At 41.3% G+C, this 25,122-nt stretch overlaps 4 protein-coding genes across 4 annotated transcripts; all 4 read left to right on the top strand.

Annotated features, from left to right (window-relative positions):
* Positions 1 to 954, top strand: LOC309401240 (olfactory receptor 6C3-like; the record flags this gene model as incomplete). The annotated part of the gene is made up of 1 exon (XM_081970309.1): positions 1 to 954. The coding sequence occupies one exon, from the start codon at positions 1 to 3 to the stop codon at positions 952 to 954; it is 954 nt and encodes a 317-aa protein (XP_081826435.1).
* Positions 955 to 6,783: 5,829 nt separating this feature from the next.
* On the top strand, positions 6,784 to 7,737 carry LOC309401239 (olfactory receptor 6C1-like; the record flags this gene model as incomplete). The annotated part of the gene is made up of 1 exon (XM_081970308.1): positions 6,784 to 7,737. The coding sequence occupies one exon, from the start codon at positions 6,784 to 6,786 to the stop codon at positions 7,735 to 7,737; it is 954 nt and encodes a 317-aa protein (XP_081826434.1).
* Positions 7,738 to 13,233: 5,496 nt separating this feature from the next.
* Positions 13,234 to 14,187, top strand: LOC309401238 (olfactory receptor 6C1-like; the record flags this gene model as incomplete). The annotated part of the gene is made up of 1 exon (XM_081970307.1): positions 13,234 to 14,187. One exon carries the CDS (start codon positions 13,234 to 13,236, stop codon positions 14,185 to 14,187), a length of 954 nt encoding a protein of 317 aa, XP_081826433.1.
* A 7,680-nt stretch (positions 14,188 to 21,867) lies between these two features.
* On the top strand, positions 21,868 to 22,821 carry LOC309401237 (olfactory receptor 6C1-like; the record flags this gene model as incomplete). The annotated part of the gene is made up of 1 exon (XM_081970306.1): positions 21,868 to 22,821. One exon carries the CDS (start codon positions 21,868 to 21,870, stop codon positions 22,819 to 22,821), a length of 954 nt encoding a protein of 317 aa, XP_081826432.1.
* Between the last annotated feature and the right edge of the window lie 2,301 nt (positions 22,822 to 25,122).

Genomic DNA, 25,122 nt, shown 5'->3' with positions numbered 1-25,122 from the left:
ATGAAAAGTAACGAATCGAGGATCAACGAGTTCATACTTCTTGGATTCAAAGATAGTCGGAGGCTGCAGCTCCTAATTTTTGTCATTCTTCTATTTGCCTACTTTTCCACAATTACTGGAAATGCTGTGATTATCATCTTGGCTAATATAGACTACCGGCTACAGACCCCTATGTATTTCTTCCTCTGGAATTTTTCCGTTTTGGAAATTGGATTTACCACTGCTGTCATTCCCCAAACTTTGTCCCATCTTTTGACGGGCCACAAAAACATTCCTTATGTTGGTTGCATGATACAGTCTTTCATGTATTTTCATCTGGGTACCACAGAGTTCTTCCTCTTGGCTGTCATGTCCTACGATCGATACCTGGCCATCTGTAACTCCTTACGCTACCCATCCATCATGCAAAAGAATTTATGCACCTTGCTGATTTTCTGTTGCTGGATTGGAGGCTTCCTACTCATCATCGGTTTCTTTGTGATCCTCCTACAAATTCCAATGTGCGACTCAAACATCCTGGACCATTTCTTCTGTGACTACACACCATTGATCCAACTCCTATGTGGGGACACGGGATTTCTTCAACTTTTTGTGTTCGTCAGCGCTGTATTTTCTTTGCTGGGGACTTTGAGCATTTCAGTGGCTTCCTACATCAACATAATTAAAACCATCTTGACTATCCCATCTGCTACAGGGAGAAAGAAAGCTTTTTCCACCTGTGCCTCTCACTTCATTGTGGTGTCCATCACTTATGGGAGCTGCATCTTCCTTTATGTCAGCCCATCCCAGGCAAGCAAAGTGGAGTTTGGCAAAATCGTGGCCATTCTCAACACGATTGTTTCCCCTTTGCTCAATCCTTTCATCTACAGCTTGAGAAACCAACCAGTTCAGGCAGCCTTCAAAGATCTGATGAAACAGGTTGTAGTCTTTATTAAAGGTCCAAGGAATACCTGAACACAGGGTTCCTACTGGACTTGGTATATCTTGATCTCTTGTTCAAAGAGATGAAAAAATATACAGTTATTTGGTGCTTTGGAGTAGCATTTCCTACGGCCAAAGCTCTATGGTTGACCCTGTTAATTTTGTGGAATATCCATTGACGTTGTCCAGCACTGAGGGGTCTGAAAAAATGAGGTCTTTGTGTTAAATTAGTATCATCTAATAAGCGTCATATCGTGGTTTTGTATCTCTTTCTTTTCCCCTAAATCCTAAGAGTAGAGAGAGATTTTTCAAAGTTGGGAGTTGAGGAAAGAGAATTTACTTGGGACGCCAGAATGTTTTAGAATTGTGAGTTGTAGAGATAGAAGTGACTTTGGAGGTCTTTTAGTCCAACCCTCTGCTCAAGGCAAGAGATCTTATTCCATTCCAGTCAAAAGGTTGTCCAGTTTATTGATGGAAACCTCAACTGATGGAGCACCAAAACTCCGAGAGGCAGTTTATTCCAAATGCCACTAGTTTTTACTATCAGAAAACTTCACCTTATTTCTAGGTTGGCCTTTTTGTTTTAACAAGCTTCCTCTTTTCCATGGTCCATCCCATAAATGTCACATTGATAGGTCCAAATTTATTTTTCAAGAATGTTTCCACTCAAGATGGCTCTGTCTAGGTTGCCTTCCCATGCAGCTGTCACAGAATCAATGCTCCTTGGCATTTAATCGCCCCACTATTACATTCACACCGATAACAACTTCCCAAAGATCTTGGGTTCCATGATTGAAGGTGGGAATTGGCCACCATTCCAAACCGCTGTTGGGCTCAGCCCTGCATCCTAAGGGTGAGTGTATAAAAAAGGAATTTGTGAGTTTGTGAAATCAAGACTTGGATGGACACAGTCATGTTTGCGTTGGGAAGAGGTGGGATGAAATGTTAATGAAGAGTACACGGTTGGACAAATCTGAACCCCTCAATAGCCATTCGGAAGAAGGCTAAATTTACTGAGATGTAAAAAAAAAAGATGTTGAGACTCAAGAAAGAGTACAGTGAAGAGCAACAAATGTGATTAGGGAGGTCAAGAATGGTTGTTGCATTTGGGCATGTTTAGTTTGAGGAAAAGAAGGACCAGGAGTGACATGATAGCTGTCTTCCAATATCACAGAGGCCCCTACCAAGAAGTGGGGGTTGACTTATTCTCCACAGCACCTGAAGGCCATACAAGAAGTGATGGAAAGAAACTAATCAAGGAGAGAAGCAATGTAGAACTAAGGAGAAATTTCCTGACAGTTAGAACAATTAATCAATGGAACAACTTGCCTCCAGAAGTTGTGAACGGTCCAAAACTGGAAGTTTTTAAGAAGAGATTGGACAACCATTTGTCTTAAATGGTGTAAGGTTTCCTGCCTGAGAAGGAGGTTGGACTAGAAGACCTCCAATCTCCCTTCCAACTCTGTTATTCTAGGATAGGAGGAGATGGGTTCTCACCCAAGAATTCATCTTTGGAAGTTCTCTGATTAAGAAATCACATCTTCTATGTTTGACTTGCATCTGGTTGTCCATTAAATCCAAATGTATGAAATTGGCCTAATTTACTTGAGGTGGCTATTGAACTTATTATTTGACCCCATCTCCCATTGTGCTTCCTGCTCCCCCTCTGCCTATCTCTTTAATTCATATCGCCGTTCTTATATTTTTATTGTTATCGTTTTGTCATGTTGCTATTGTTATATCTGTAGCTACGTTTACTGTTATAAGCCACTAGGGGTAGCCCTGTGGCAACATAGGCAACAAATACATTTAACAAACAAATAAATACGTAATTCCACAAATGGCGTAGGTTAATGCAAACCTATAAACAATTCTTGTGCCTTGTTTCAATAACTGTACGTACATGCACAAGCACACACATACAGAGACAATAAAATAATCCTTCTATATAGTTGTCTTAAATCACTTTGTGATGGAATGGGTAAAAATGGAGCCTGGACTTCAGTCCTATAAATAGATATATGTGGGTTTATATAAAACTCTCCTTCTATGTAGGATAGGTAGCTAGGTAGCTAACTAAATAGCTAGATAGCTAGATAGCTAGATAGCTAGATAGCTAGATAGCTAGATAGCTAGATAGCTAGATAGCTAGATAGCTAGATAGCTAGATAGCTAGATAGCTAGATAGCTAGATAGCTAGATAGCTAGATAGATGATAGATAGATAGATAGATAGATAGATAGATAGATAGATAGATAGATGGATAGATAGATGATATCTGATAGATGGATGGATGGATGGATGGATGGATGGATGGATGGATGGATGGATGGATAATAGAAAATAGATGAGGATAGATAATTGGTGATGGATGGATGGATGGATGATGTATAGTTGATCAGATGCTAGACAATAGAAAATAGAAAATAGATAAATGATAGATAATTGGTGCTAGATATAAAATAGATAAATATAGATAATTGGTGATGGATGGATAGATGATCGATAGTTGATCAGATACTAGATGATAGAAAATAGATAAATGATTGATAGAAGACAAATATTGAGAGAGAGAGAGAGAGAGAGAGAGAGAGAGAGAGAGAGAGGGAGGTAGAAAGAGAGACAGACAGACAAGCTGGCAGACAAGAGATGTGGAGGGATAGATAATTAATTTTAAAAACTTTGGGTTTTTTGCCAACTTTGGTGACAATTTTGTTTTCATTTTCCCATCTGGGTTTCATATTACCCAAATTCTTCATATATGTCCACTGATGAGATTTTTCTCCCCTGGATGGTGAAAACGGAAGGATTTACTATATATTCCTTGCAGTCATCTGGTTATTAGCACTCTGTCTGAGAGTCCTTGAGCCCTCTTGGCTGTGCTAATGACCAGATGTCTCCAAAGGATATAAATGACCATTCGTCACCCTTCAGTCAAAACTGAAGAAGCTTCTCTGTGAAGGGCCCAACCGTCTGTAATGACCTCCCCCCCCCCCGATATTAGAACCACCACTGATCTCCGCTCCTTCCGCAAGAAACTCAAGACCCACCTGTTCCAATTAGCTGGCCTGGCCCATTTATAGTCCTATTCTTTAATCCTCCTGGCAGTTATTTTAATTTTGGGGTAGATTTTGGGGTAGATTTTAATGTTGTTTCTAATTTTATCATTACTGTACAGTTTGTATATCGCCTCCTCTATGTATATATATGTATATGGTGTTTTAACTCTGACTGTACACCGCCCCGAGTCCCTTCGGGGAGAGGGAGCGGTTTATGAATCTAAATAAAGTAAAGTAAAGTAAAGTTCTTAGATGAAAAGTGAAACCTCTTCAAGTCAAACCAAGAAAATCCAGTTGCCCTTTGAAAAAAGGACCTGGGAGACAACCATGATAGACCTGAAGCCATTTTGTCGACATCTTTAGGGCTTCTACAGTGAGGCCGGGTGGATCTGTGGGAACATTAGTCGTGAGGTAGAGAGAGCTGGGGGATGGGTAGCCAATATTCCATTCTTCCTCATGGGTGCCAAGAATGCTCGACCAGGTGTTGGAAGGGCATGGAGCATTGCCAACTGGAGTTGGGACGGTGACTTGATTGGCCCATTTGATGGACCTATGACCTGGAGGGCAGGGGCTTTGGGCTTTGATTTGGGTGGGGAAAATCCTGGGTCCTTCAGAGTTGGGTTTCCACCAGCTGGGCCAACACGACATCCCAAATAAATATATTCTTTGAGGAAACTCGAGGCCTCAGTGTTTTGATTGCTTTGGGGTTGTTACTTGGACCCCGGACACATGATCTGGATAACTGAGGATCTCCATAGACCTGTCTTGGCTTAGGTGAAAGGAGGCTTCAGGCAGGGGTGGGCTTCAAACATTTCAGCAATGGGTTCTCTTCCGGGTTGCTGGGTGGGCATGGCCATGGTGTGTGTGTGGCCTAGTCAACCTCCTTCACCAAGGTGGGGGGCATTTTGACTTTCTCCAGGCCCCGGAGGCTTTCCTTGAGCCTCTGGGAGGGTGAAAACTGTCTCCCCTGGGCCCTGGATGCCTTCGAGAGGCAGGAATTGGGCACATTTCCGGCCATCCAGAACTTCCAGGAGGCCCGTCTTGCCCCCTCCATGAGCTTCCGCGCAGGCGCTGCCCTTACCTCACATCCAAAATGGATTGCGTGAGATTCCTGGGAGGGGCAGAGTGGGGTGGGAGGGGCAGGGTGGGCGGGGCCAGCCAGGGGTGGGATTTGGAGGTTCTCCAAACCAGCCATAAAATTAACTACGGGTGATCCCAAACCTGGGTGGACCTGTAGCAGTCCACCCCTGGCCTTTAGTAGAACTGAGGCAGAGCCTATGTTGTTTGATTTCAGGCTATTCCCATATTTTGAAATTGTTCAGTGAAGAAGGATAACCACTCAAGAAGGGACATTAGGATTTGCTCATTATCTATAGGAGGAAGTTCTCAAAAAGTTTCTCTCTGGATTCTATAGCCTTGAGGTGATTATAGTAGTGGAGAAGTAACTCAAGAGACTGCTTCCCCCTTCCCTAAGAATGCCTAACAGAATCCATTAGGGACCTCAATGTAGCATTCTCTCCATTGCTTAAAGCAAATGCATCTTTTTCTCAGCTTCCCCTGGATGCCTTCTGCAGGTCTCAGGAAGAAAGCATTTCTTTGATGGAATCACACCTGCTGCCTTCATATCACCACACACATTCACCTTTTCTTTTGTGCATGTCAACTGAACAACACTAGCATTTAGCAGTTGTTGTTTTTTTAAATAGAGGTTTCAACTGCTTCTTTGGTGAAGAAAAACCCATGGAAACCAGGATTCTAAAAACCTCATCGTTCCATATTTCTCTATTTTAGCACTCCAAGACTGAAGAGATATAAAATGTGGGTATGACTTCCAATTTCCTAGAAGGGCAAAGATGTCTTAGCTTAGGAGGCCAATGAATTGCGTGAACTCTTTTAGAAATAGGAATAGGAAAGTTCTTTATTGGCCAGGGGTAATTGGACACACAAGGAATTTGTCTCCGATGTGTAAGCTCTCGGTGTACGTACCAGCAACGAAGTGGGAAGTCACAGGTCATAAATCATAAGATATAAACAACAAGGGATAAAGGATGAGATACCAATGCTAGAAGATAGGAGGAAAGATGAGGAGATGAGAAAAAGGGGAAGATGAGTAAACAGTTGTCTGAAATGGTGTAGGATCTCCTACTTAAGCAGAGAGTTGGACTGAAGGACCTTGAAAACAATGCAGCTCTACTACATAAGTAATAAAAATATGACTACATGTGTAAATTAAAAAAAAAACATATGTGTAATCTAGAAGTAAAAGTTCTAGATTCTCTTTAAAATATATAAAGTCTTCCATAAGATTTTACTATAAGATTTGAAATATAACCATGCCCTTTCAGTGGTGCAGGATAAAAATCACATTTTGAAGGTTTTGGAAGCTGAAGTAGAAATAATTCCAATTAACATTTTTCTGTTGGATTTGTTTAATTTAGTTCATAACTCCATTTAAAATATTGCATTTCATTATTGACATTCCTTTTCTGAATTTTGTAAAGCTGTTAGGTGCATTTTACGCCTTCTAAAATAATTAAGTGGTTTAATTCTTCTTATTATTATTTTTGCTATGCCATGTTATAGATTATTAGCTCCCCCAGAAAGGGAAGAATTACGTTGTGGAGCCAGAGATGGAAAAGTCATTTTCAGGACACTGTTAATCTAAATAAATTGCATCACATCCAACTTCTACACGTAGAGTAGCCTTTTCAAGGCAGGAGTGCAGTTATTCAGCTGAATATTCATACTAAGTGGAATCATTGTTTTCCTCTATTGAATTCCTGATCAGAGTTCTATCGTAACCATGAAAAGTAACGAATCGAGAATCAACGAGTTCATACTTCTTGGATTCACAGATAGTCGGAGGCTGCAGCTCCTAATTTTTGTCATTCTTCTATTTGCCTACTTTTCCACAATTACTGGAAATGCTGTGATTATCATCTTGGCTAATATAGACTACCGACTACAGACCCCTATGTATTTCTTCCTCTGGAATTTTTCTGTTTTGGAAATTGGATTTACCACTGCTGTCATTCCCCAAACTTTGTCCCATCTTTTGACGGGCCACAAAAACATTCCTTATGTTGGTTGCACGATACAGTCTTTCATGTATTTTCATCTGGGTACCACAGAGTTCTTCCTCTTGGCTGTCATGTCCTATGATCGATACCTGGCCATCTGTAACCCCTTACGCTACCCATCCATCATGCAAAAGAATTTATGCACCTTGCTGATTTTCTGTTGCTGGATTGGAGGCTTCCTATTCATCATCGGTTCCTTTGTGATCCTCCTACAAATTCCAATGTGCTACTCAAACATCCTGGACCATTTCTTCTGTGACTACACACCATTGATCCATCTCCTATGTGGGGACACGGGATTTCTTCAACTTTTTGTGTTCGTCAGCGCTGTATTTTCTTTGCTGGGGACTTTGAGCATTTCAGTGGCTTCCTACATCAACATAATTAAAACCATCTTGACTATCCCATCTGCTACAGGGAGAAAGAAAGCTTTTTCCACCTGTGCCTCTCACTTCATTGTGGTGTCCATCACTTATGGGAGCTGCATCTTCCTTTATATCAGCCCATCCCAGGCAAACAAAGTGGAGTTTGGCAAAAACGTGGCCATTCTCAACACGATTGTTTCCCCTTTGCTCAATCCTTTCATCTACAGCTTGAGAAACCAACCAGTTCAGGAAGCCTTCAAAGATCTGTTGAAACAGGTTGTAGTCTTTATTAAAGGTCCAAGGAAAACCTGAACACAGGGTTCCTTCTGGACTTGGTATATCTTGATCTCTTGTTCAAAGAGATGAAAAAATATACAGTTATTTGGTGCTTTGGAGTAGCATTTCCTACGGCCAAAGCTCTATGGTTGACCCTGTTAATTTTGTGGAATATCCATTGACGTTGTCCAGCACTGAGGGGTCTGAAAAAATGAGGTCTTTGTGTTAAATTAGTATCATCTAATAAGCGTCATATCCTGGTTTTGTATCTCTTTCTTTTCCCCTAAATCCTAAGAGTAGAGAGAGATTTTTCAAAGTTGGGAGTTGAGGAAAGAGAATTTACTTGGGACGCCAGAGTGTTTTAGAATCGTGAGTTGTAGAGATAGAAATGACTTTGGAAGTCTTTTAGTCCAACCCTCTGCTCAAGGCAAGAGATCTTATTCCATTCCAGTCAAAAGGTTGTCCAGTTTATTGATGGAAACCTCAACTGATGGAGCACCAAAACTCCGAGAGGCAGTTTATTCCAAATGCCACTAGTTTTTACTGTCAGAAAACTTCACCTTATTTCCAGGTTGGCCTTTTTGTTTTAATAAGCTTCCTCTTTTCCTTTGTCCATCCCGTAAACGTCACATTGATAGGTTCAAATTTCTTTTTCAAGAATGTTTCCACTCATGATGGCTCTGTCTAGGTTGCCCTCCCATGCAGCTGTCACAGAATCAATGCACAGTGGCATTTAATCTCCCCACTATTACATTCACACCGATAACACCTTCCCGAAGATCTTGTGTTCCACGATTGAAGGTGGGAATTGGCCACCATTCCAAACCACCATTGGGCTCAGCCCTGCATCCTAAGGGTGAGTGTATAAAAAAGGAATTGGTGAGTTTGTGAAATCAAGACTAGGATGGACACAGTCATGTTTGCATTGGGAATAGGTGGGATGAAATGTTAATGAAGAGAACACGGTTGGACAAATCTGAACCCCTCAATAGCCATTCGGAAAAAGGCTAAATTTACTGAGATGTAAAAAAAAAAGATGTTGAGACTCAAGAAAGTGTACAGTGAAGAGCAACAAATGGGATTAGGGAGGTCAAGAATGGTTGTTGCATTTGGACATGTTTAGTTTCAGGAAAAGAAGGACCAGGAGTGACATGATAGCTGTCTTCCAATATCTCAGGGGCCCCTACCAAGAAGTGGGGGCTGACTTATTCTTCAAATCATCTGAAGGTCATACAAGAAGCAATGGATGGAAACGAATCAAGGAGACAACTAACCCAGAAGTAAGGAGAAAATTCCATGATAGTTAGAACAATTAATCAGTGGAACAACATTCCTCCAGAAGTTGTGAATGCTCCAACACTGGAAGTTTTTAAGAATAGATTGGACAACCATTTGTCTGAAATGGTACAGGGTTTCCTGTCTAAGAAGGAGGTTGGGCTAGATCATCTCCAATCTCCCATCCAACTCTGTTATTCTAGGATATGAGGAGATGGGTTCTCGCCCAAGAATTCATCTTTGGAAGTTCTCTGATTAAGAAATCACATGTTCTATGTTTGACTTGCATCTGGCTGTCCATTAAATCCAAATGTATGAAATTGGCCTAATTTACTTGAGGTGGCTATTGAACTTATTATTTGACCCCATCTCCCCCTGGGCTTCCTGCTCCCCCTCTGCCTATCTCTTTAATTCATATTACCGTTCTTATATTTCTCTTGTCATTGTTTTATCATGTTGCTATTGTTATATCTCTAGCTACTTTTACTGTTATAAGCCACTTAGAGTAGCCCCATGGCAACATAGGCAACAAATAAATTTAACAAGCAAATAAATACGTAATTCCACAAATGGTGTACATTAATGCAAACATATAAACAATTCTTGTGCCTTGTTTCAGTAACTGTATGTACATGCACAAGCACACACATACACAGACAATAAAATAATCCTTCTATATAGTTGTCTTAAATCACTTTGTGATGGAATGGGTAAAAATGGAGCCTGGACTTCAGTCCTATAAATAGATATATGTGGGTTTATATAAAACTCTCCTTCTACGTAGGATAGCTAGCTAGCTGGATGGATGGATGGAAGGATGGATGGATGGATGGATGGATGGATAGATAGATAGATAGATAGATAGATGATAGATAGATAGATAGATAGATAGATAGATAGATAGATAGATAGATAGATATGGATGGATAGATCGATCGATAGAGATAGATAGATAGATAGATAGATAGATAGATAGATAGATGGATGGATGGATGGATAGCTGGATGGAAGGATGGATGGATAATAGAAAATAGATGAAGGATAGATAATTGGTGATGGATGGATGGATGATGGATAGTTGATCAGATGCTAGATGATAGAAAATAGAAAATAAATAAATGATAGATAATTGGCAATGGATGGGTGAATGGATGATCGATAGTTGATCAGAAGCTAGAAAATAGAAAATAGATAAATGATAGATAATTGGTGCTAGATAGATAAATATAGATAATTGGTGATGGATGGATAGATGATTGATAGTTGATCAGATGCTAGATGATAGAAAATAGATAAATGATTGATAGAAGACAAATATTGAGAGAGAGAGAGAGAGAGAGACAGACAGACAGACAGACAGAGAGATAGAAAGACAGACAGACAAGCTGGCAGACAAGAGATGTGGAGGGATAGATAATTAATTTTAAAAACTTTGGTTTTTTTGCCAACTTTGGTGACAATTTTGTTTTCATTTCCCCATTTGGGTTTCACATTACCCAAATGCTTCAGATATGTCCGCTGATGAGATTTTTCTCCACTGGATGGTGAAAATGGAAGGATTTACTGTATATTCCTTGCAGTCATCTGGTTATTAGCACTCTGTCTGAGAGTCCTTGAGGCCTCTGGGCTGTGCTAATGACCAGATGTCTCCAAAGGATATAAATGACCGTTCTCCACCCTTCAGTCAGAACTGAAGAAGCTTCTTAGATGAAAAGTGAAACCTCTTCAAGTCAAACCAAGAAAATCCAGTTGCCCTTTGAAAAAAGGACCTGGGAGACAACCATGATAGACCTGAAGCCATTTTGTCGACATCTTTAGGGCTTCTACAGTGAGGCCGGGTGGATCTGTGGGAACATTAGTCGTGAGGTAGAGAGAGCTGGGGGATGGGTAGCCAATATTCCATTCTTCCTCATGGGTGCCAAGAATGCTCGACCAGGTGTTGGAAGGGCATGGAGCATTGCCAACTGGAGTTGGGACGGTGACTTGATTGGCCCATTTGATGGACCTATGACCTGGAGGGCAGGGGCTTTGGGCTTTGATTTGGGTGGGGAAAATCCTGGGTCCTTCAGAGTTGGGTTTCCACCAGCTGGGCCAACACGACATCCCAAATAAATATATTCTTTGAGGAAACTCGAGGCCTCAGTGTTTTGATTGCTTTGGGGTTGTTACTTGGACCCCGGACACATGATCTGGATAACTGAGGATCTCCATAGACCTGTCTTGGCTTAGGTGAAAGGAGGCTTCAGGCAGGGGTGGGCTTCAAACATTTCAGCAATGGGTTCTCTTCCGGGTTGCTGGGTGGGCATGGCCATGGTGTGTGTGTGGCCTAGTCAACCTCCTTCACCAAGGTGGGGGGCATTTTGACTTTCTCCAGGCCCCGGAGGCTTTCCTTGAGCCTCTGGGAGGGTGAAAACTGTCTCCCCTGGGCCCTGGATGCCTTCGAGAGGCAGGAATTGGGCACATTTCCGGCCATCCAGAACTTCCAGGAGGCCCGTCTTGCCCCCTCCATGAGCTTCCGCGCAGGCGCTGCCCTTACCTCACATCCAAAATGGATTGCGTGAGATTCCTGGGAGGGGCAGAGTGGGGTGGGAGGGGCAGGGTGGGCGGGGCCAGCCAGGGGTGGGATTTGGAGGTTCTCCAAACCAGCCATAAAATTAACTACGGGTGATCCCAAACCTGGGTGGACCTGTAGCAGTCCACCCCTGGCCTTTAGTAGAACTGAGGCAGAGCCTATGTTGTTTGATTTCAGGCTATTCCCATATTTTGAAATTGTTCAGTGAAGAAGGATAACCACTCAAGAAGGGACATTAGGATTTGCTCATTATCTATAGGAGGAAGTTCTCAAAAAGTTTCTCTCTGGATTCTATAGCCTTGAGGTGATTATAGTAGTGGAGAAGTAACTCAAGAGACTGCTTCCCCCTTCCCTAAGAATGCCTAACAGAATCCATTAGGGACCTCAATGTAGCATTCTCTCCATTGCTTAAAGCAAATGCATCTTTTTCTCAGCTTCCCCTGGATGCCTTCTGCAGGTCTCAGGAAGAAAGCATTTCTTTGATGGAATCACACCTGCTGCCTTCATATCACCACACACATTCACCTTTTCTTTTGTGCATGTCAACTGAACAACACTAGCATTTAGCAGTTGTTGTTTTTTTAAATAGAGGTTTCAACTGCTTCTTTGGTGAAGAAAAACCCATGGAAACCAGGATTCTAAAAACCTCATCGTTCCATATTTCTCTATTTTAGCACTCCAAGACTGAAGAGATATAAAATGTGGGTATGACTTCCAATTTCCTAGAAGGGCAAAGATGTCTTAGCTTAGGAGGCCAATGAATTGCGTGAACTCTTTTAGAAATAGGAATAGGAAAGTTCTTTATTGGCCAGGGGTAATTGGACACACAAGGAATTTGTCTCCGATGTGTAAGCTCTCGGTGTACGTACCAGCAACGAAGTGGGAAGTCACAGGTCATAAATCATAAGATATAAACAACAAGGGATAAAGGATGAGATACCAATGCTAGAAGATAGGAGGAAAGATGAGGAGATGAGAAAAAGGGGAAGATGAGTAAACAGTTGTCTGAAATGGTGTAGGATCTCCTACTTAAGCAGAGAGTTGGACTGAAGGACCTTGAAAACAATGCAGCTCTACTACATAAGTAATAAAAATATGACTACATGTGTAAATTAAAAAAAAACATATGTGTAATCTAGAAGTAAAAGTTCTAGATTCTCTTTAAAATATATAAAGTCTTCCATAAGATTTTACTATAAGATTTGAAATATAACCATGCCCTTTCAGTGGTGCAGGATAAAAATCACATTTTGAAGGTTTTGGAAGCTGAAGTAGAAATAATTCCAATTAACATTTTTCTGTTGGATTTGTTTAATTTAGTTCATAACTCCATTTAAAATATTGCATTTCATTATTGACATTCCTTTTCTGAATTTTGTAAAGCTGTTAGGTGCATTTTACGCCTTCTAAAATAATTAAGTGGTTTAATTCTTCTTATTATTATTTTTGCTATGCCATGTTATAGATTATTAGCTCCCCCAGAAAGGGAAGAATTACGTTGTGGAGCCAGAGATGGAAAAGTCATTTTCAGGACACTGTTAATCTAAATAAATTGCATCACATCCAACTTCTACACGTAGAGTAGCCTTTTCAAGGCAGGAGTGCAGTTATTCAGCTGAATATTCATACTAAGTGGAATCATTGTTTTCCTCTATTGAATTCCTGATCAGAGTTCTATCGTAACCATGAAAAGTAACGAATCGAGAATCAACGAGTTCATACTTCTTGGATTCACAGATAGTCGGAGGCTGCAGCTCCTAATTTTTGTCATTCTTCTATTTGCCTACTTTTCCACAATTACTGGAAATGCTGTGATTATCATCTTGGCTAATATAGACTACCGACTACAGACCCCTATGTATTTCTTCCTCTGGAATTTTTCTGTTTTGGAAATTGGATTTACCACTGCTGTCATTCCCCAAACTTTGTCCCATCTTTTGACGGGCCACAAAAACATTCCTTATGTTGGTTGCACGATACAGTCTTTCATGTATTTTCATCTGGGTACCACAGAGTTCTTCCTCTTGGCTGTCATGTCCTATGATCGATACCTGGCCATCTGTAACCCCTTACGCTACCCATCCATCATGCAAAAGAATTTATGCACCTTGCTGATTTTCTGTTGCTGGATTGGAGGCTTCCTATTCATCATCGGTTCCTTTGTGATCCTCCTACAAATTCCAATGTGCTACTCAAACATCCTGGACCATTTCTTCTGTGACTACACACCATTGATCCATCTCCTATGTGGGGACACGGGATTTCTTCAACTTTTTGTGTTCGTCAGCGCTGTATTTTCTTTGCTGGGGACTTTGAGCATTTCAGTGGCTTCCTACATCAACATAATTAAAACCATCTTGACTATCCCATCTGCTACAGGGAGAAAGAAAGCTTTTTCCACCTGTGCCTCTCACTTCATTGTGGTGTCCATCACTTATGGGAGCTGCATCTTCCTTTATATCAGCCCATCCCAGGCAAACAAAGTGGAGTTTGGCAAAAACGTGGCCATTCTCAACACGATTGTTTCCCCTTTGCTCAATCCTTTCATCTACAGCTTGAGAAACCAACCAGTTCAGGAAGCCTTCAAAGATCTGTTGAAACAGGTTGTAGTCTTTATTAAAGGTCCAAGGAAAACCTGAACACAGGGTTCCTTCTGGACTTGGTATATCTTGATCTCTTGTTCAAAGAGATGAAAAAATATACAGTTATTTGGTGCTTTGGAGTAGCATTTCCTACGGCCAAAGCTCTATGGTTGACCCTGTTAATTTTGTGGAATATCCATTGACGTTGTCCAGCACTGAGGGGTCTGAAAAAATGAGGTCTTTGTGTTAAATTAGTATCATCTAATAAGCGTCATATCCTGGTTTTGTATCTCTTTCTTTTCCCCTAAATCCTAAGAGTAGAGAGAGATTTTTCAAAGTTGGGAGTTGAGGAAAGAGAATTTACTTGGGACGCCAGAGTGTTTTAGAATCGTGAGTTGTAGAGATAGAAATGACTTTGGAAGTCTTTTAGTCCAACCCTCTGCTCAAGGCAAGAGATCTTATTCCATTCCAGTCAAAAGGTTGTCCAGTTTATTGATGGAAACCTCAACTGATGGAGCACCAAAACTCCGAGAGGCAGTTTATTCCAAATGCCACTAGTTTTTACTGTCAGAAAACTTCACCTTATTTCCAGGTTGGCCTTTTTGTTTTAATAAGCTTCCTCTTTTCCTTTGTCCATCCCGTAAACGTCACATTGATAGGTTCAAATTTCTTTTTCAAGAATGTTTCCACTCATGATGGCTCTGTCTAGGTTGCCCTCCCATGCAGCTGTCACAGAATCAATGCACAGTGGCATTTAATCTCCCCACTATTACATTCACACCGATAACACCTTCCCGAAGATCTTGTGTTCCACGATTGAAGGTGGGAATTGGCCACCATTCCAAACCACCATTGGGCTCAGCCCTGCATCCTAAGGGTGAGTGTATAAAAAAGGAATTGGTGAGTTTGTGAAATCAAGACTAGGATGGACACAGTCATGTTTGCATTGGGAATAGGTGGGATGAAATGTTAATGAAGAGAACACGGTTGGACAAATCTGAACCCCTCAATAGCCATTCGGAAAAAGGCTAAATTTACTGAGATGTAAAAAAAAAAGATGTTGAGACTCAAGAAAGTGTACAGTGAAGAGCAACAAATGGGATTAGGGAGGTCAAGAATGGTTGTTGCATTTGGACATGTTTAGTTTCAGGAAAAGAAGGACCAGGAGTGACATGATAGCTGTCTTCCAATATCTCAGGGGCCCCTACCAAGAAGTGGGGGCTGACTTATTCTTCAAATCATCTGAAGGTCATACAAGAAGCAATGGATGGAAACGAATCAAGGAGACAACTAACCCAGAAGTAAGGAGAAAATTCCATGATAGTTAGAACAATTAATCAGTGGAACAACATTCCTCCAGAAGTTGTGAATGCTCCAACACTGGAAGTTTTTAAGAATAGATTGGACAACCATTTGTCTGAAATGGTACAGGGTTTCCTGTCTAAGAAGGAGGTTGGGCTAGATCATCTCCAATCTCCCATCCAACTCTGTTATTCTAGGATATGAGGAGATGGGTTCTCGCCCAAGAATTCATCTTTGGAAGTTCTCTGATTAAGAAATCACATGTTCTATGTTTGACTTGCATCTGGCTGTCCATTAAATCCAAATGTATGAAATTGGCCTAATTTACTTGAGGTGGCTATTGAACTTATTATTTGACCCCATCTCCCCCTGGGCTTCCTGCTCCCCCTCTGCCTATCTCTTTAATTCATATTACCGTTCTTATATTTCTCTTGTCATTGTTTTATCATGTTGCTATTGTTATATCTCTAGCTACTTTTACTGTTATAAGCCACTTAGAGTAGCCCCATGGCAACATAGGCAACAAATAAATTTAACAAGCAAATAAATACGTAATTCCACAAATGGTGTACATTAATGCAAACATATAAACAATTCTTGTGCCTTGTTTCAGTAACTGTATGTACATGCACAAGCACACACATACACAGACAATAAAATAATCCTTCTATATAGTTGTCTTAAATCACTTTGTGATGGAATGGGTAAAAATGGAGCCTGGACTTCAGTCCTATAAATAGATATATGTGGGTTTATATAAAACTCTCCTTCTACGTAGGATAGCTAGCTAGCTGGATGGATGGATGGAAGGATGGATGGATGGATGGATGGATGGATAGATAGATAGATAGATAGATAGATGATAGATAGATAGATAGATAGATAGATAGATAGATAGATAGATAGATAGATAGATATGGATGGATAGATCGATCGATAGAGATAGATAGATAGATAGATAGATAGATAGATAGATAGATAGATAGATAGATAGATGGATGGATGGATGGATAGCTGGATGGAAGGATGGATGGATAATAGAAAATAGATGAAGGATAGATAATTGGTGATGGATGGATGGATGATGGATAGTTGATCAGATGCTAGATGATAGAAAATAGAAAATAAATAAATGATAGATAATTGGCAATGGATGGGTGAATGGATGATCGATAGTTGATCAGAAGCTAGAAAATAGAAAATAGATAAATGATAGATAATTGGTGCTAGATAGATAAATATAGATAATTGGTGATGGATGGATAGATGATTGATAGTTGATCAGATGCTAGATGATAGAAAATAGATAAATGATTGATAGAAGACAAATATTGAGAGAGAGAGAGAGAGAGAGACAGACAGACAGACAGACAGAGAGATAGAAAGACAGACAGACAAGCTGGCAGACAAGAGATGTGGAGGGATAGATAATTAATTTTAAAAACTTTGGTTTTTTTGCCAACTTTGGTGACAATTTTGTTTTCATTTCCCCATTTGGGTTTCACATTACCCAAATGCTTCAGATATGTCCGCTGATGAGATTTTTCTCCACTGGATGGTGAAAATGGAAGGATTTACTGTATATTCCTTGCAGTCATCTGGTTATTAGCACTCTGTCTGAGAGTCCTTGAGGCCTCTGGGCTGTGCTAATGACCAGATGTCTCCAAAGGATATAAATGACCGTTCTCCACCCTTCAGTCAGAACTGAAGAAGCTTCTTAGATGAAAAGTGAAACCTCTTCAAGTCAAACCAAGAAAATCCAGTTGCCCTTTGAAAAAAGGACCCGGGAGACAACCATGATAGACCTGGAGCCATTTTGTCGACATCTTTAGGGCTTCCACAGTGAGGCCGGGTGGAGCTGTGGGAACACTAGTCGTGAGGTAGAGAGAGCTGGGGGATGGGTAGCCAATATTCCATTCTTTCTCATGGGTGCCAAGGATGCTTGACCAGGTATTGGAAGGGCATGGATCATTGCCAACTGGGGTTGGGGCGGTGACCTGATTGGACCATTTGATGGACCTATGACCTGGAGGGCAGGGGCTTTGGACTTTCATTTGGGTGCGGAAAATCCTGGGTCCTTCAGAGTTGGGTTTTCACCAGCTGGGCCAATACGACATCCCAAATAAATATATTCTTTGAGGAAACTCAAGGCCTCAGGGTTTTGATTGCTTTGGGGTTCTTACTTGGACCCCTGACACATGATCTGGATAACTGAGGATCTCCATAGACCTGTCTTGGCTTAGGTGAAAGGAGCCTTCAGGCAGGGGTGGGCTTCAAAAATTTCAGCAATGGGTTCTCTGCCGGGTTGCTGGGTGGGCGTGGCCATAGTGGGTGTGGCCTTGTCATCCTCTTTCACCAAGGTGAGGGGGGCATTTAGACTTTCTCCAGGCCCCAGAGGCTTTCCTTGAGCCTCTGGGAGGGTGAAAACTGTCTCCCCTGGTCCCTGGAGGCCCTCAAGAGGCTGGAATTGGGCCTCTTTCCGGCCTTCCAGAACTTCCAGGAGGCCCATCTTGCCCCCTCCGTGAGCTTCCGCGCAGGCACTGCAGTTACCTCACATCCAAAATGGATTGCATGGGAAGATCGCTTCCGGCAGCTGAAGGCGACGGACATGCACGTCCGCCTTCTCGCTGCTTCGGTGGGCTCCCCTGAACCGCAGGGGAGAACAGGGTGCCTTGGAGGGGCGCCCTACTGTAGGGGCGGCTTGCTGGGACCCTCTGGAGTGGTTGCGGCCGCGGGGGGGGGGTTGTCTCCAGCCTTGCTCCAGGAGCTGGTGAACGCAGGGAGCACACGGAATGCCACCGCGCCCTTCGCCAACGCAGCCTGGAAGGAAGCAATTAATTTGAATGTAGCAGCTGAAGTGCGGTGAGGCGGTGAGTCTCCCCAGGTCTTTTTCAGTTTATTACCCTAGTGATTGATTTGCAGTTTTTTTTCTGAGACTTTGTTTCAACATTTGAAGGAGTTAGAATTGGAGGGGGGGGGAATTTCCACCCTCCTCAGAAAAGCGGCACTTTGACAATCTCTCCCTTGCAAGGGAGAGAGAGAAAGTTTGAAACATTTTCACTTCCCTTAATTAATGGGGGGGGGGGAATTCTCTTTTTTTTCTTTTTTTATAACAACTGCGAGAGAAAAGATGGTTGAGCTGATTCTCCTCTAAATTATGCATGGGAATCTTGACTTTCTTTCCTGACCACCTGTACTGGCTGAGCCAAGATGGCCCACTTCCTCTTTCTTCTTTGTCTTTCTGCAGGAGATTCCTCCCTAAAAAATGTTTGTGGCTTTGAATTAACTTCCACCCCAGAGACCTCCAGGAACCTCCTCAAATAAGTTTTTCCCTGGGATTTGGAATATCTTGATCCACCTATTTGTTCTAGTTTTGTAGTAAACGACTTATTCTCCTTTGGATTTGCTCAACTGGTGGTCTCTACTGGTTGTGCTTTCTCACGGGCACCATCTCTCTGTATAGAACAATACCTATCTCTGAGCGTCATGATGCGTCTGAAGAGGTTACCGCCTGGAAAGGCCTCTTCGGCCCCAACATCCTCCACGTCCAGCCCCATTGCTCAACAATCACATCTGGGATCTTTTTTACAACCCAAAGCCTCTGAAGAGAGTTCAAAGGATTTGTCCACTCAGCAGATGCTTCAAGCCCTCTTAAAGGGACAGGACAAAATGAAAAATCAACTGCAGGACTTAAATGATCAGCTCAGGGAGACGCAACAACAAGCGGAGCAGAGGATAGTTGTATTGGAGGAGGGTGTGGCCGGGATGCGAGATGACCTGAAGACGGTCCAGAGGGGGAATGTGGAATTTGAGAATCATGTGATAAAAATGGAATTTGAAAGGATGTCTTTTTTCCTTAGGTTTCAAAATTTGCCAGAAGTTGAAAATGAAGATCTTAAGGAGATTATGACCACAATGTTAGCAGAATATATTAATAGAGACAAACAACAGCTTGGGTGGGGTATTGACCTGATTTATAAGATTATCTCAGCCTATGCTAGAACACACAATGTCCCAAGGGAAGTTCATGTTAAATTTCTTAGAAAAACTACAAGAGATGAGGTTCTAGGAGATGAAAGGGGAGGATCATTAAAATATAAGGATAAAGAAATAACCGTTCTTAAGCAGATCCCAAAGAAAGTAAGAGATAAGAGAAGGAAATTTTACTTCTTAGCAAAAAAAATTATACAATAATGGGGTCTGGTTCAGGTAGTTGTTACCAGAAGGCATGTTGATTTTTTGGGAGGGCAGTAGAATTAGAATCAACACAGTTGAGGAAGCAGAGGCTTTTATTAAAAACACAGTGCCCTCTTAGGAGATATGGGGGAGGCTACACAAGAAACAAAGCAGGGAGAGTCAGATGCTCTGCCAGTGGACGGGGGGGGGGGGGGAAGAGCGACAACGAGAAGACTCAGATCACAAAAGTGATTTGAAACATCATTGCAATTGTTGTTATAATGTATCTTCATGGAAGTGATGAAAAGCAAAACGATTGAAACATATTGAAGATTTTGTGTTAAACTTAAAACTGCTAATATGTATGTAAATGTTCATGATTTTCTATCTTTTTTTTGTAAAAGTTGCGAGACCTGGGGGGTGGGGGCTTCTCCCCCCCGCACGATGTAGCTGTCAAAATGTTCCATAACCCTTTAACCCCCTTTTTTTCTGTAAAACCTTTAAAACTAATAAAACTTGGACAATTAAAAAAAACAAAAAACAAAATGGATTGCGTGAGATTCCTGGGAGGGGCAGATTGGGGTGGGAGGGACAGGGTGGGTGGGGCCAGCCAGGGGGGGATTTGGAGCTTCTCCACACCAGCCACAAAATTAGCTACGGGTGATCCCAAACCTGGGTGGACCTGTAGCAGTCCACCCCTGGTCTTTAGTAGAACTAAGGCAGAGCCTATGTTGTTGGATTTCAGGCTATTCCCCAATTTTGAAATTGTTCAATGAAGAAGGATTAGCACTCAAGAAGGGACATTAAGATTTGCTCATTATCTATAGGAGGAAGTTCTCAAAAAGTTTCTCTCTGGATTCTATAGCCTTGAGGTGATTATAGTAGTGGAGAAGTAACTCAAGAGACTGCTTCCCCCTTCCCTAAGAATGCCTAACAGAATCCATTAGGGACCTCAATGTAGCATTCTCTCCATTGCTTAAAGCAAATGCATCTTTTTCTCAGCTTCTCCTGGATGCCTTCTGCAGGTCTCAAGAAGAAAGCATTTCTTTGATGGAATCACACCTGCTGCCTTCATATCACCACACACATTCACCTTTTCTTTTGTGCATGTCAACTGAACAACACTAGCATTTTGCAGTTGTTGTTTTTTTAAATAAAGGTTTCAACTGATGTTTGGTGAAGAAAATCCCATGGACACCAGGATTCTAAAACCCCCATCATTCCATATCTCTCTATTTTAGTACTCCAAGACTGAAGAGATATAAAATGTGAGTATGTCTTCCAATTTCCTAGAAGGGCAAAGATGTCTTAGCTTAGGAGGCCAATCAATTGCGTGAACTCTTTTAGAAATAGGAATAGGAAAGTTCTTTATTGGCCAGGGGTAATTGGACACATAAGGAATTTGTCTCCGATGTGTAAGCTCTCGGTGTACATACCAGCAACGAAGTGGGAAGTCACAGGTCATAAATCATAAGATATAAACAACAAGTGATAAAGGATGAGATACCAATGCTAGAAGGTAGGAGGAAAGATGAAGAGATGAGAAAAAGGGGAAGATGATTAAACAGTCAGTTGTCTGAAATGGTGTAGGATCTCCTGCTTAAGCCTAGAGTTGGACGGAAGGATCTTGAAAACAATGCAGCTCTACTACATAAGTGATAAAAATATGACTACAAGTGTAAATTAAAAAAAAAACATATGTGTAATCTAGAAGTAAAAGTTCTAGATTCTCTTTAAAATATATAAAGTATTCCATAAGATTTTACTATAAGATTTGAAATATAACCATGCCCTTTCAGTAGTGCAGGATAAAAATTACATTTTGAAGGTGTTGGAAGCTGAAGTAGAAATAATTCCAATTAACATTTTTTTTCTGGTGGATTTGTTTAATTTGGTTCATATAACTCCATTTGAAATGTTGCCTTTCATTATTGGCATTCCTTTTCTGAATTTTGTAAAGCTGTTAGGTGCATTTTACGCCTTCTAAAATCCTTAAGTGGTTTATTTCTTATTATTATTTTTGCTATGCCATGTTATAGATTATTAGCTCCCCCAGAAAGGGAAGTTTTATTTTGTGGAAGCAGAGATGGAAAAGTCATTTTCAGGACACTGTTAATCTAAATAAATTGCATCACATCCAACTTCTACACGTAGAGTAGCCTTTTCAAGGCAGGAGTACAGTTATTCAGCTGAATATTCATACTAAGTGGAATCATTGTTTTTCTCTATTGAATTCCTGATCAGAGTTCTATCGTAACCATGAAAAGTAACGAATCGAGGATCAACGAGTTCATACTTCTTGGATTCACAGATAGTCGGAGGCTGCAGCTCCTAATTTTTGTCATTCTTCTATTTGCCTACTTTTCCACAATTACTGGAAATGCTGTGATTATCATCTTGGCTAATATAGACTACCGGCTACAGACCCCTATGTATTTCTTCCTCTGGAATTTTTCCGTTTTGGAAATTGGATTTACCACTGCTGTCATTCCCCAAACTTTGTCCCATCTTTTGACGGGCCACAAAAACATTCCTTATGTTGGTTGCATGATACAGTCTTTCATGTATTTTCATCTGGGTACCACAGAGTTCTTCCTCTTGGCTGTCATGTCCTACGATCGATACCTGGCCATCTGTAACTCCTTACGCTACCCATCCATCATGCAAAAGAATTTATGCACCTTGCTGATTTTCTGTTGCTGGATTGGAGGCTTCCTACTCATCATCGGTTTCTTTGTGATCCTCCTACAAATTCCAATGTGCGACTCAAACATCCTGGACCATTTCTTCTGTGACTACACACCATTGATCCAACTCCTATGTGGGGACACGGGATTTCTTCAACTTTTTGTGTTCGTCAGCGCTGTATTTTCTTTGCTGGGGACTTTGAGCATTTCAGTGGCTTCCTACATCAACATAATTAAAACCATCTTGACTATCCCATCTGCTACAGGGAGAAAGAAAGCTTTTTCCACCTGTGCCTCTCACTTCATTGTGGTGTCCATCACTTATGGGAGCTGCATCTTCCTTTATGTCAGCCCATCCCAGGCAAGCAAAGTGGAGTTTGGCAAAATCGTGGCCATTCTCAACACGATTGTTTCCCCTTTGCTCAATCCTTTCATCTACAGCTTGAGAAACCAACCAGTTCAGGCAGCCTTCAAAGATCTGATGAAACAGGTTGTAGTCTTTATTAAAGGTCCAAGGAATACCTGAACACAGGGTTCCTACTGGACTTGGTATATCTTGATCTCTTGTTCAAAGAGATGAAAAAATATACAGTTATTTGGTGCTTTGGAGTAGCATTTCCTACGGCCAAAGCTCTATGGTTGACCCTGTTAATTTTGTGGAATATCCATTGACGTTGTCCAGCACTGAGGGGTCTGAAAAAATGAGGTCTTTGTGTTAAATTAGTATCATCTAATAAGCGTCATATCGTGGTTTTGTATCTCTTTCTTTTCCCCTAAATCCTAAGAGTAGAGAGATATTTTTCAAAGTTGGGAGTTGAGGAAAGAGAATTTACTTGGGACGCCAGAATGTTTTAGAATTGTGAGTTGTAGAGATAGAAGTGACTTTGGAGGTCTTTTAGTCCAACCCTCTGCTCAAGGCAAGAGATCTTATTCCATTCCAGTCAAAAGGTTGTCCAGTTTATTGATGGAAACCTCAACTGATGGAGCACCAAAACTCCGAGAGGCAGTTTATTCCAAATGCCACTAGTTTTTACTATCAGAAAACTTCACCTTATTTCTAGGTTGGCCTTTTTGTTTTAACAAGCTTCCTCTTTTCCATGGTCCATCCCATAAATGTCACATTGATAGGTCCAAATTTATTTTTCAAGAATGTTTCCACTCAAGATGGCTCTGTCTAGGTTGCCTTCCCATGCAGCTGTTGCAGAATCAATGCTCCTTGGCATTTAATCGCCCCACTATTACATTCACACCGATAACAACTTCCCAAAGATCTTGGGTTCCACGATTGAAGGTGGGAATTGGCCACCATTCCAAACCGCCGTTGGGCTCAGCCCTGCATCCTAAGGGTGAGTGTATAAAAAAGGAATTGGTGAGTTTGTGAAATCAAGACTAGGATGGACACAGTCATGTTTGCGTTGGGAAGAGGTGGGATGAAATGTTAATGAAGAGAACACGGTTGGACAAATCTGAACCCCTCAATAGCCATTCGGAAAAAGGCTAAATTTACTGAGATGTAAAAAAAAAAGGTGTTGAGACTCAAGAAAGAGTACAGTGAAGAGCAACAAATGGGCTTAGGGAGGTCAAGAATGGGTGTTGCATTTGGGCATGTTTAGTTTCAGGAAAAGAAGGACCAGGAGTGACATGATAGCCGTCTTCCAATATCTCAGGGGCCCCTACCAAGAAGTGGGGGCTGACTTATTCTTCAAATCACCTGAAAGCCATACAAGAAGCAATGGATGGAAACGAATCAAGGAGACAACTAACCCAGAAGTAAGGAGAAATTTCCATGACAGTTAGAACAATTAATCAGTGGAACCACTTGCCTCCAGAAGTTGTGAATGCTCCAACACTGGAAGTTTTTAAGAACAGATTGGACAACCATTTGTCTGAAATGGTGTAAGGTTTCCTGTCTAAGAAGGAGGTTGGACTAGAACCTCGGCATCGCATCCTCCCACATACATCCCTGCGGCCAATTCGCTCGCACAGGGAGGGCCTTCTCCTAGTGCAGTCCACGAGGCAATGCCAACGGGCGACACCGAGGAGTAGGGCCTTCTCTGTGATGGGCCCAAACCTCTGGAATGACCTCCCCCCCGACATTAGAACCACTACTGACCTCCACTCCTTCCTCAGAAATTGAAGACACACCTGTTCCGACTGGCTGGTCTGGCATAATTTATAACGTCCACCTCCTGGCATACACATTCTTACTGGCTTTTAGAGGGATAGTTTTTAAATTTTTTGATATGACATTGGGATTTTAAATTTTGTACATTTCGATTTATTTATTTAGCTGTACAGTTTGGCATATTTTATCCTCCTCTTATATATGTATTTATATATGTATTTATGTAGTTATTACTATGTTTTAATTTGTTGTATCTGGATACGGACTGTACACCGCCCCGAGTCCCTTTCGGGAGAGGGGGCAGTATATAAACGCTAATAAATAAATAAATAATAATAAATAGAAAATCTCCAATCTCCCTTCCAACTCTGTTATTCTAGGATATTAGGAGATGGGTTCTCACCCAAGAATCCCTCTTTGGAAGTTCTCTGATTAAGAAATCACATGTTCTATGTTTGACTTGCATCTGGCTGTCCATTAAATCCAAATGTATGAAATTGGCCTAATTTACTTGAGGTGGCTATTGAACTTATTATTTGACCCCATCTCCCCCTGTGCTTCCTGCTCCCCCTCTGCCTATCTCTTTAATTCATATCGCCGTTCTTATATTGTTATTGTTATTGTTTTGTCATGTTGCTATTGTTATATCTGTAGCTACGTTTACTGTTATAAGCCACTTAGAGTAGCAACATAGGCAACAAA

The sequence above is a fragment of the Natrix helvetica genome (genome assembly GCF_964273705.1).
Source record: "Natrix helvetica genome assembly, chromosome: Z".
Classification (NCBI taxonomy): Eukaryota; Metazoa; Chordata; class Lepidosauria; order Squamata; family Natricidae; genus Natrix; species Natrix helvetica.
The sequence above is the reverse complement of the archived record's forward strand: the minus strand, read 5'-3'. Positions and strand labels throughout refer to the sequence as shown.